An 11,069-nucleotide genomic window follows, 5' to 3' on the forward strand; every position below is an offset into this window, starting at 1 on the left:
ATACAGGCAGCACTAACTCCACAGATTAAAAACACTTCTGTGATTTGCCAGTGCCCTTGAAAAGAGTTTCTAAGCTGCTTCATTCCCTCCCTCCACTGGGGTAAGCTAGTCTTGCTGTACAAGATCACTGCCGAGTCGTTGGTGGCACGGATGCCGTACTGACCCAGCTCCGCTCTGTACTCTACCCCTGGCGAAACCATACTCTCCCAGGATGAGCAGCATCTCCGAGAGCAGGTACTGATTTACAACAGGAGCAGCTTTCGCAGCTGTGGCTTTGTGGGACAGATGTTCAGGGGCGTGCAAAGCATTATCCTGATGGGAGGTTCCATTAATCTTGCTCACATGTGTCTAATTTTGCCCAGCCTAAAGCCATTAAGATGCATTATTTCACTCACATGAATTTCAGATTTTTCAATGCCATGTCTTCAAAAGGTTTCCAGACTAAAACCTACTGTAACATGAATGAAGTATAAATTATAATGAAATATTAACTCATATAAATCCCTATTAACTCTAATGGAGAACTTCAAAGCAAACCCAGCTCCTCCTCCACCACTCTGCTGCTTTGTGAGGTATAAAAAATGTCCTAGCACTGTTGAGTTTTAAATGTGATTTTCTATTTGATCTTTTTTACTCTACACTGTCTTCTCTTTCTCTTGTCAGTGAAGCTCTTTGGCGAGATTTAGGAAAAACTGAACAGACAGTAAAACAGACCTCTGAAAGGAGCTTAAATATGCTTATTTTGCAAAGCATTTGTGTATGCTGAAATAAAAAGGGATTTCCACATTCCCCTAAGTGCTGGCAGAATCAGCATTCATGTCATAACCTCCCCAAGAATTAAGGAGGATAGCAGGTCTGGGAAGGGAGAGGTTCAACTCACAAGTGGCTGCTATTTAGGCCTTCTACAAACCTTGTGCAAGTCTCTTCCAGCAGAGAGGAAAATGATCAGAACTGATGCTTCAAATGCAAACAAACCAGAAGAAATGTATTTACTTAATCTGGCAGGGAAGGTTTATCAGGTCAGCTAATCAATAAGTCAAACCAGTAACAAAGGGCAAGAATAGATTTGACTATCGCTTCATGGTTCACCACAAGGTAACAAGCTAATTGTCAGGCAGAGCGGTAGCATGAATTTCAAATGCTGTTGCTGTATTAAAAATCACATTGGTTTAAGTACCAGTTAACTGGCAATAGGAAAAGTGACATTCTCAAAACAGCTTAAAACTAATTTGTATCAATTAAGCCTTGCCATTGATGTAAGCTAACTGAGTTCCAACCGGACATTAAACCACGGACGATTCAAAGCTGCTTACGCAGAACTGATTTGGGATTGTTTGGAGGGAGAGTGAAGTGATGAGTTCAAGCTTACAAAATGCTTTGAAGATCTGACAAGGTTTTTTTAATGTCCTCAATACACTATATAATATACATTCTCCTGCTGAAAACATGTTGACATAAGAAAAGGCGTGTGGGTTTGCTGACCCAGAGACTGCAGAGAGCGCTGCCCAGAAGTTTATTCTGCTGGCATGGGTCTTCAGGCTGCCACAGCTTTCTGGAGCACCACAGTATTTAGCAGACTGGTGGAAGAGGAATGTTTCCGTAGCAGTGCCTGGGCTCTGAAGAAATTGCCCTCACCACATCACCAGGCCTGAAACACAAAAAGCTTTTCTTACGAGAACACGCATGTGAGAACTGTACCCAAACCGAGGAAGCGGGCTATGTTACGCTCCCAGGTGAAGGGGGCTCAGCCATACTCCACAGCTAGATGCAATTATTGAACTTGCACAAACCAGCAACAAACGGGGTCCATCTTAACCACTCCGGGAGAGTCATCTGGTAGCACCACGCCAGGCATAGCAGCTCTGACGTTGGCTGTGCTGGTCTCGGAGGAACCGTCTCGGAGGAACCGAGCTACCAGAATGAATCCATTTACAGTTCTGTTGACTTTTCTCTTGGATGTGTAATCTTCTCCATTTTTTCAGCATGCATTGATCAGAGGAGGCTGTACAGGCACAATAGCTATGAAGGCTGAAACTCAGAAAAGTGAATGTAAATGGGTTTGCCCTTTCAGCAGTCCTTCTTTTGCCGCAGCTGAATATCCAGATTTCGCAGGTGTTTCAGAAAGCCACGATTGGGTGAAATCCACCGATGTTCCTTTACTGTTTTGATGGCTTCAACCAACGGGAGGTGGTGATTTATCATGAGATATGCCAGGACTAAGGAAGCTGACCGGCTCACTCCAACTGCACAGTGCACCAGAATTTTAGCTGGTTAAAACAAAATTAAAAAAAAAAAAAAATTATAACTGGAGAAGAGAAACAGTACAGTGCATGAAGTTTAATTTAAAGCGAAGGCAAACCCCTTCTGCCTTCTCCAGCTTGGTCAGAGTAACACATCCAACATGATGTATTTCTTACCCTTCTGACAGATCACATGAACTGCTAACAATGAAGTTTAATTTGCAATTGTTACACTCACTCGCATGAGAAGTGCCATGAGACCCCCAACCAGACCTCAGAAACATTGGTGAATCAAAGAAAACCCTACTGAAGTAACAAAGCTGTTCTGTTGCGAGAAGAGGGAAATCAGACCCATTGGTTTCAGAGGGCTTGCTTAGGTGAAGAAGAATGCTGAAATCTGGCCTGAAAGGCTGGCACTAACACATTAGCCACCGAGAAAAATGCCTAGTACCATGGCATAATAAGGCAATTTGCTGCCACTGTAATTCTCTTTTGAAGGCAGAACTTGTGATATAGACTGAGACAGCTCCATTAATGCCAGTTTACTCACACTAAGAAATGGTCGTTTATGTAATACAGGTTAATTAGTATTTTATTGCATCAGTGCCAAGAAGCTCAGTCAGTCTCTTGTGCAACATGCTATAAATCTCCTTGGGTAAAGGTAAATCTTCTCCTTGGGGGCACAGCCCTGCAGGCCCTGTTCACACAAGAAGCTCGTCTGCAATATATGAGCCTCTTCACGAGGTTGGTGGCTGTAGAAATCAGGACTTTTGTCTCTTTATTCAATCTTTCTTACAAACACAGTCGCCATAAGAGGGTCTCAAAAGAGGGTGTCCATTTTAAATGTGTGGGTTTGCTTCTCCCTTTTTGAACCAGCCTTTCCTTCCAGACCTTTTTCTCTCTACTCTGCCTCGCACTCTCTCCTGCACTGTTCACTCCTTTTCTCACATCAACTTTTTGGGACCTAGCTGGAGCTACACCCACATGCCCAGCACTCCTTCCTCCTGGCACCCACAATGCAGGTGACCAGCAGCTGGCAGGAGAGCACGTAGCGACTTGTCCACCCCTGAGCTCATGGAGCTGACCTGTCGCGAGAGGCTGCTGACTCGCGTAAGAACACGCCGACGATAATTTCGTACCTCCTGGCGTGTTCAAGGCGTTGTGGATAAACTGTGCCGCAGAGAAGAAGAACTGGCTGATGTCAAAGGTGGGGAGGTCATGGGCTGGTACACCGTAGTAATCAATGGTCGCTCCATAGAAGTCCTGGCCTCCATGGCTGTAAGCTGTGCCGTGGGCAGCATTTAGAACATGGGTCACACCCATCTTCCACAAAACAAACCTGTTATGAGCTGTTACTCTACGGAAAAGACAAACACACAGACACCTTGAGATGGGCACAGAGATATCCATGGAGGCAGAGAAGCACTGCGAATGCGTCTCCCGAGCCTTTTGCTGGTGTCAGCCTGTGCATTGCTTCTCACGGCCTCAAGTCTCACCAGGGGAGGTTTCGATTGGATATTAGGAAAATTTCTTTACCAAAAGAGTGGTCAGGCATTGGGACAGGTTGCCCAGTGCAGTGGTGGAGTCCCCATCCCTGGAGGGGTTCAAAAAATGTGTGGATGTGGCACTTCAGGACATGCTTTAGCAGGCATGGTGGTATTGTGTTAACGGTTGGACCTGATGATCTTAGAGGTCTTTTCCAACGTTAATGATTCTATGGTTCTATTCTATGATTCTAAGGGCTAACCGTGAAGCAAATACCAGCTTAGTCATAATTTTATCTCAGAAACCGTGCTGTCTGCAGTGTAAACAACAGCAATTAGCAAAACTATGAGCTCTCTAAAGCTGCACCTATAAGGCACGCTAACAGACAGAGCGTACGGCGGAGGTGTGTCTGTAAAGCTGTACTTACAGGTCTCCTAAGAAGAGATTAGGCCATACTTCATCAACGTGGTTGCAAGACGGCCGCCCGCTGTTCAGGAGCTGCTCGATTTCTGTAAGGGAGGGGACATCCCCCGTGTGTGCCCCAGCGCCTTCGGGTCCCAGGGGGCCGAGTGCTCCTGCCCCAGACATGCTGATAGCCCGGCGGAGAGGCAGCTCCCCGGCCAGAGGCTGGGTGCTGGGGTGCTGCCAGATCTCGGGAGGCTGGGAGATGGACTGGGGCAGGTGCCAGGCAGCAGTTCTGGCCACTGAGCCACGCCGACCCCACACCATCCCTGAGCACCTCGCCAGGGCTGGCCACTTGCCCGTGGCTGCCCTGATGGACACGGCCAGCTGAAACAGGGCTTTACTGGAATCTTACTGGTTCCAGTCCACTCCCCAGCGCCCGTCCGCAGGCTCTGCCACCAGCAGCCCCGGTGCTGAGACACGACCACGACTGCCATGCAGTAGCGGCAGTCAGCAAGACCTGGGCGTTCATCACAGACAATTAAAGGCCCAATAAAGGAAAAATAGAAACCTGTCCAGTGCAGGAAGAGTGGGAACTCTCTCCCAGTAACAACTGTCTCCCATTTATTCTAAGGTGCTTAAAAAACATAGCTGCGAAAGGGTCAGAAATGCACCAGCAGGTCCCACCGATGTGGTCACCAGGAGGTTAAACACCAAGTGGATGATGATGTCTTGCCTATCACCAATAATCTAGAGAAACGTATTTCTTGAAGCTACTGTTTTTTCACTGAGTAAAATTATCTGAGCCTAACTGTTCGTTATACACTTCATCTCTTGCATGGCAGTCACTGCTTTCATCAACGTGTTAATGCAATATACCTGCCGGGCATTGTGTGATACCTCCCTCTGCTGAAGAGAGAACAAAGAACCTGAGCAGAATGGCTGTCAGGTGAAACTTGTTAGCCACTGAGTGAGTTTATATAGGAAGGTCTGGTATCAAATTGTGGTATTTGTGGGTCCTTTTTCAGACTGCTTCTGGTTTGAAGGTGGTGGGACTCCTGGCAGGGGGTTGTGGAGCTGCCAGCGATGGAGCTACCGGGCAAAGCACATGGGATGCTGATGTTCTTTGTAAGCCTGGCAGTCCTCATGCAGAGCGCAGTTCCTCTACCAAAGGAGTCACGAAGAGAAGGTGGCCCAAGAGGAGAAGCTTGCTGCTGATATTGTCCCCTGTAGGAAAAGGGCCATAAATGGAAAGAGCCTTGGGTCAGGTCTGAACCACCTTTATTCCATGTGCATTGATTTCCTATGATAGAGAGAGGTTTTGCTTTATTGTATTTTATCAAGAGACATATCATGGAGAGCTATTTGAAACCTGATTTGAAAGCCTGGACTAATTAACTATGCTTAGGAGTAATCAGGGTGAGAGATGACCATAACACAGCGCAACAATTTCCAGCAGCAGGGGGCAAAAGTTGTATGCAAAGAAAAAAAAAGGTGACTTCATGTTTAAAGTCTTTCATGAAGCAGAAATTGTTAAAATTCTGTGGATTTAGAGAAGAAATGTTTAAGAGTCTCTTGTATACAAAGAGACTGTTAGTTCCCATTGCTGTGTATATTCTGGTGTAATAGGAGAAACCAAGAGCAACAGCGCTGCAGTGCTCATTTAGAGGGGCGGTGGGACCTGCAGCCAGGCTCCGCTGTGAGCAGGGCAACCCGCTGGCCAGATCCACCAGTGGAAACCACTGCAAAAATGGTTCAAGTGACACTTCCAGCACTATGTCTATGCCCTTAATACGTTACCTTGTTCTTCTCTTTTGTTCTTTTGTCCTTCAGTGAACGAGCGCTTTGCAAGCTGATTGATTTGTGCTCATGAATGAGGAGAACTAGCTGACTGAGCAGGTGAAGTTTGATTTAGTTTACTTTTCTCAGGCTTCTGGGTGGAGGCTCAATCTGAGGCTTTACTAGCAGGTTTTTCTTTTTTAAATGTAAGCCCAGCCCTTTTGTTGCCAATCAAGTTCTGTCAGGAATGTAATACTCATGTTTAATTCTGGCCCTTTTCAGCTGCAAAAATTTATTGGGCTCTACCCCAAATGCACTGACTAAGAATTCAGAGTTCATCTGCAGCATGAAAGCTTTTGAGCAGAAAAACGTGAACTCCAGATGAATCATCTCCAAGCCCTGTGTGTCTCCAGCGTTTCTATCGCATATGTCCGTTTTCTTCAAAACTCTAGCCTTCCACATCTAGTGTCATTTAAACATTTAATAGACTTAACCCGCCTGCCCCGTCAAACTGCAGCATCTGTAAACATGATTTTGCTAAAGCTGTGTTACTTATTTTTTGCCAGGAGCTGTCTTTGAAACAGGCAGGAGGCAGACATCTGGCTTTCAGAGCAGCTCCGTTAGCGTTAACACACTGGACGTAACCTCACTGGAGGGAACAAGACCATCTCTTCCGGCTCCATGTCCTCCCTTGCCTGCCATTCTGCCCACAGCACCGGGCCCGGATGTCTCAGAATACACCTTTCCTTCAGTGTATTTCCACAGGATTTAGTCATCAGGTCTATGGGTTAGTCCAGGACTGCCAGGCTTTACTCCACTGAGATGTGCCTTTGAGATGAAACTTCTCATGAGATCCTTCTCAGCGGAAGAGCTAACTCCCCTGAGCAAAGCTGAAGGCTTTGTTCCATCATCTCCTTGCTCCTGCAGCCCCTTACTTTGTCCTTGTGTTAACATTAAGGGAAAGGCTGTGATTCTCTGACTTTGTGAAGAATTGTTGTATTTTAGATTGTAAAAAAAAAAAAACAAAACACAGTAGCCTGAATGCAAATGCTAAAGAACTATGGAAAACATGAACTTAGCTTTGTCTTCAAACTCTGCAGGACGTTCCTTCCAGGTGTCACCTTTCGTCCAGATGGGTTTGGCTCTCCACAGGTCTGCTTATTTCCTGGCTTTTCTAAAGCTACTAAGGGTGGATGTAAAAAGCAACAAACTGATGCATGGCCACACTGAATAGAGGCAAAATCAGCTGTCTGTGAGTAGGGACTTTCTGAAATCTCAAGACTTTGGACGTTCTCCTGACTGTCAGGATGGCGGGCAGCTCTAAGCCAAACATTTGTGTGCAATTAATCTGATCTTAAAATAGGTGCTGTTTCAGTTGAAATTAATGCATGATTAATTTCGGGATACTCAACGGAAGCCATCCTTTTAATCAGTGGACTACGCCTTTGCGATTATTTTGTAGGTAGTACTTGGCGCAATAATCTAAATCAAACATTCCCGGGCTAATAATGTCTTGGGTGGTAACAGTGTAAACTGTCACGGAGTGCTCTAGCAGCACGCAGCCTGGCATCACCCGGAAAATGTGCAGTGGTAGAAAACACGACGTTCGTGGAGGCTCTTCTGTCGAAAATACTGCTGTCAGTGCTAACTGGGGCTGTGTCGGTGACACCCTTCCATCTCTCCAGCGAAAACTGGGCCATAACCAACCTCTTCTCACGTATCCTGAAAGAAAAAAGTTTTTCTAGTGAAAGCCTTACAGCGTGGAATTTCAGCTAGCATAAACAATCATGATTCTACAGATACAGTCATCTCCGACTGCAAAAGATCTGCTTGTTTCGCTATCGGGCTGTTTTTGGGACTTGATTTTCGGGATGGTTAGCTACGGAAGAAGAATTGAACTAATTGAATTCTGCTACATTTAGGTCAATACCAACTGAGACCGTTTTCTGGTGTTCTACAACATTAGTGTATTTTTAATGTATGGAACAATTTTGTCTGATTTTCCTACCCACCCCCCCAAAGTTGATTTTCTGCCTTGGAAATTAATTGTTTCACTAATTTGACTAGTTCTTAGGCATTCAGTCCCTTTTTCTCCCATTACGGGAGTAAGAAATTTGAAGATAAAACAAATGCTTTAAAGTTCACACATGACTGATCTAAGAATGCTTCAACTCAAGTACAGAGATTACAAAGAAATTACACAGCAGGACCTGATCTGTACAAAAATGAGATTACAAAAAAAACCCATCCCAAAAGCCGGAAAAAATAAAAATCATTATTTAGATCAATTAGCACTTCCAGGGGAAGATCTGCCCCTCGCCATGTTGTATTCTTTGCTGGAAGAAGATTTTCATAAGCAATTCATTCTCTGTTCAGCTGGGGCCTTTCTTTCCTGCATACGGTCTTGAGATTTATTTCAGCGAGATTATTTCAAATTATTAAATGCTAACAGTATTATTTAATGACAGTGTTTAAAAAAAAAAAAAAAGCAGCCCGTTGCATGAACACATCTCTTTTTCCTTTGCCATGTAATATATTGGAACTGGAGCTAGTTGGGAAATTTCAATGTAAGTTTCCTTTCTATTTTTTTTTATTAAGTGTCAGCCTGAACATTGAATCAATGTAACTATGTGAATCGAATAAATTGTTTTCAATCTAAAGATACACCCAGTGTAATTACCCATTTTAAAGACTTTTTTTCTTGGCAATCTGCAGTAGTTTTAAAAATATCTGTGGTATATAATTTGTCACAGATTCACAGGCTGACATGTCAGCATTGGCACTGCCTGTCAAACTGACATCAATGCCTTCACATCACGTGGCACGAAGTGACATAACTCAAAGTGACGGAATGAGGTTTATTGGAAATTCTGTCGAATGAAGCACAAACTATTTAGATAATTCACCCGTTTAGAGAACATCAAATGTTAGCACGGAGAAGTAGTTTTCAGCTTTGAAGTGCAGCAGCTAAGCAGCTATTGCATGTCTGCTTTCATTTAAGAGTTACAAGTTTTAGGCTGTGCTCTTCATCGCTTTTCTGTGCAAGCTGATTTGGTCATTTAAAAAATATTTGCTAGGTGATGAAAACAGAGCAGAAAAATGCCATTAGCAGTGATAACTTCAGACAGAAACCAGCCGTTGAGGCTTTCTGCGGTGCTGAGGTTGCCCAACCGCTGCTGCAAACCAGCCCAGCAGCCTCCGCCGCCAGGCACGGGGCTCCGCAAAGACGCACGGCCAGGCTGCATACGTGTCTTCTCCGCTCTTACTGCGGATGCAGCTCCTGGCCGGGGCTTCGCTGCGTGGAAATCTGTTGCTGATATAACACACCTTAGGGCCTGGGAACTTCAGAGAGTCCCGGATTCATGTGCATATATAATTACGGCTCATTTTCCAACCAGGAATTCTAAAGTCTGGAGACTGAATTTGGGAAGTCGTTTGCAGGTGGATCGCTGGCCTTGCTATAAACAGCGGAGGGAAACAGGATAAGGAAGCTTCTGCTTTAATTTTTGCTTCCTTCCTGCAGCCTGGTGAGCTGGTCGACTCCGGTGCATTTTTATGTTAAAAAAGCACACAACAAAGCCACGGCACTCCGAACAAAGCAGCGCTTTCCCGGCAGCTCCCTCGAAAAGGCGAAGAATGAGATCACGCAGGTGGGTCAACTCCAGGACTGTGCTTCAGGCTCCGATGTGGTGATCTGCTCTGTGGTGAGACAGTTCTGTAGCCTGCTACAGTTATTTTCGCAGCAGTTTTTCAGTTTTTAATTATTTTTGCATTTTTAGCGTAAACCAGTTTTTCAGATACAAGCAAATGTGGCAATGTATCGTAAATTGTACCAACTTGGCACCTGGAAGTGTGCAAAAAGTTGTGATTAACTGGCAGTTGGTGAAGAAAAATTCATGACGGAAAAAGCGAAGAATGCACTTAGTAGAGAAGCACAAACTCTTGCTTAACTAAATTGCCTTGCTCTCCTGTAATTTTGTTTTCCTTGTCAGATTACTGCTAGTTATTTTGAACATGAATATGTGGACCTGGAGTAAGCAAAATTACCTCAACTTTCAACCAGCTCTATTAACAGGTCCATTACGAAGAGGAAGACCAGCTCCATTTGATTTTTTGTTGGGTTTTTTTCAGATACATACGTATGCGTTCTGTGGGTTGTCAGTGATGAATACAGACTTGTCACTTTATCATCTAGTGCATGTAAAGGGAAAGGAGGGGAACATTGTGAACACTGAAATTGCACTTAATTCCTACACAGTTTGCAGAGGCTACTAAACTGGCAAAGAAAGCGGAACGTTCCCTCCAACTTCAGCAACTCATTTGGGAAACTACACAGCATTTGGTGTCAAAAATAAAAGCGGGATGGAACAGACTGCTTAAACATCTCTGAAACAGTATCAGGGCATGTGGTAATGAGCAGAAGCTCTTACAGCTTGTTTCTGTGCTGAACATCCAGCATTTGATCTATTCAAAATGTATGTAGTCCTCTACAACTCAGATTGTACCATCGTGGACATCTTCATTGGGCTGCTCGATGGCTTGGCAACTTGATGAGGCGGTGAAGGATTTTGAAATGCAAAATTCCCTTGTTCCACTGCAGCCGCACGTGGGTAAGGGCTGCACAAGATCCTTATTTTCCTCTGTGAAGAAAGAATACAAGGCCAAGTTCTGTAAAAAAAGCTGGTGTCATTAACTTAATGGCGCTACATTGGCACCCGCTTTCTACTTCAGCTGAAGCTGCAACTTCGACTTGTCTTGGCCCTTGCAGTAATTACATCAACAAAGCCAATTCTGACCGTTCTTCCCATTGCATTATGCTGCTGCAAAGGGCTGGCTACTGCCGCAGTCACTCGGCATACAAAACAAACTTCTTTCTGGAGTCTCTGGTTTCTAATTTGTCTGCCTCCTCCTATCCCCTCCGTTTGTAGGTTATGGGGCTCCTGGAGTTACGGCATCCTGCTGAAGCTTTCGCAAGTCATCTGCGCCGTGGATTACCTTGGGTGAACGACTGATGGCTGCCAGCCAGCTGCCAGTTTTCACATTTATTTTTTTTACTTTCATCAGGAAAGAGTAACAGTGCAAAAAACCAGTGCGTCTAAAGAGAAATGTTTTGTAACGATTGCATGATGTGAAAAACGACAGCATGAGGGTCCTGCAAGTTTT

At 44.7% G+C, this 11,069-nt stretch overlaps 1 protein-coding gene across 1 annotated transcript; it reads right to left on the reverse strand.

Annotated features, from left to right (window-relative positions):
• Window positions 1-997: 997 nt before the first annotated feature.
• Window positions 998-4,366, reverse strand: DUSP13A (dual specificity phosphatase 13A). The gene is made up of 3 exons (XM_009941543.2): window positions 4,153-4,366; window positions 3,380-3,597; window positions 998-2,267 (listed from the first exon to the last, which is right to left on the reverse strand). The coding sequence occupies exons 1-3, from the start codon at window positions 4,311-4,313 to the stop codon at window positions 2,068-2,070; spliced, it is 579 nt and encodes a 192-aa protein (XP_009939845.1). The 5' UTR covers window positions 4,314-4,366; the 3' UTR covers window positions 998-2,067.
• Window positions 4,367-11,069: the final 6,703 nt, after the last annotated feature.

The sequence above is a fragment of the Opisthocomus hoazin genome, chromosome 6, assembly GCF_030867145.1.
Source record: "Opisthocomus hoazin isolate bOpiHoa1 chromosome 6, bOpiHoa1.hap1, whole genome shotgun sequence".
Taxonomy (NCBI): domain Eukaryota; kingdom Metazoa; phylum Chordata; class Aves; order Opisthocomiformes; family Opisthocomidae; genus Opisthocomus; species Opisthocomus hoazin.

Excerpts from the sequence above, each read along its gene's own strand:
- DUSP13A (XM_009941543.2), bottom strand. The coding sequence starts at position 4,313 with ATGTCTGGGGCAGGAGCACTCGGCCCCCTGGGACCCGAAGGCGCTGGG. Across the intron at positions 3,598-4,152 it reads AATCTCTTCTTAGGAGACCT|AGTAACAGCTCATAACAGGT; the intron begins GTAAGTACAGCT and ends TCTTTTCCGTAG. Across the intron at positions 2,268-3,379 it reads CGCCTTGAACACGCCAGGAG|CTAAAATTCTGGTGCACTGT; the intron begins GTACGAAATTAT and ends TGTTTTAACCAG.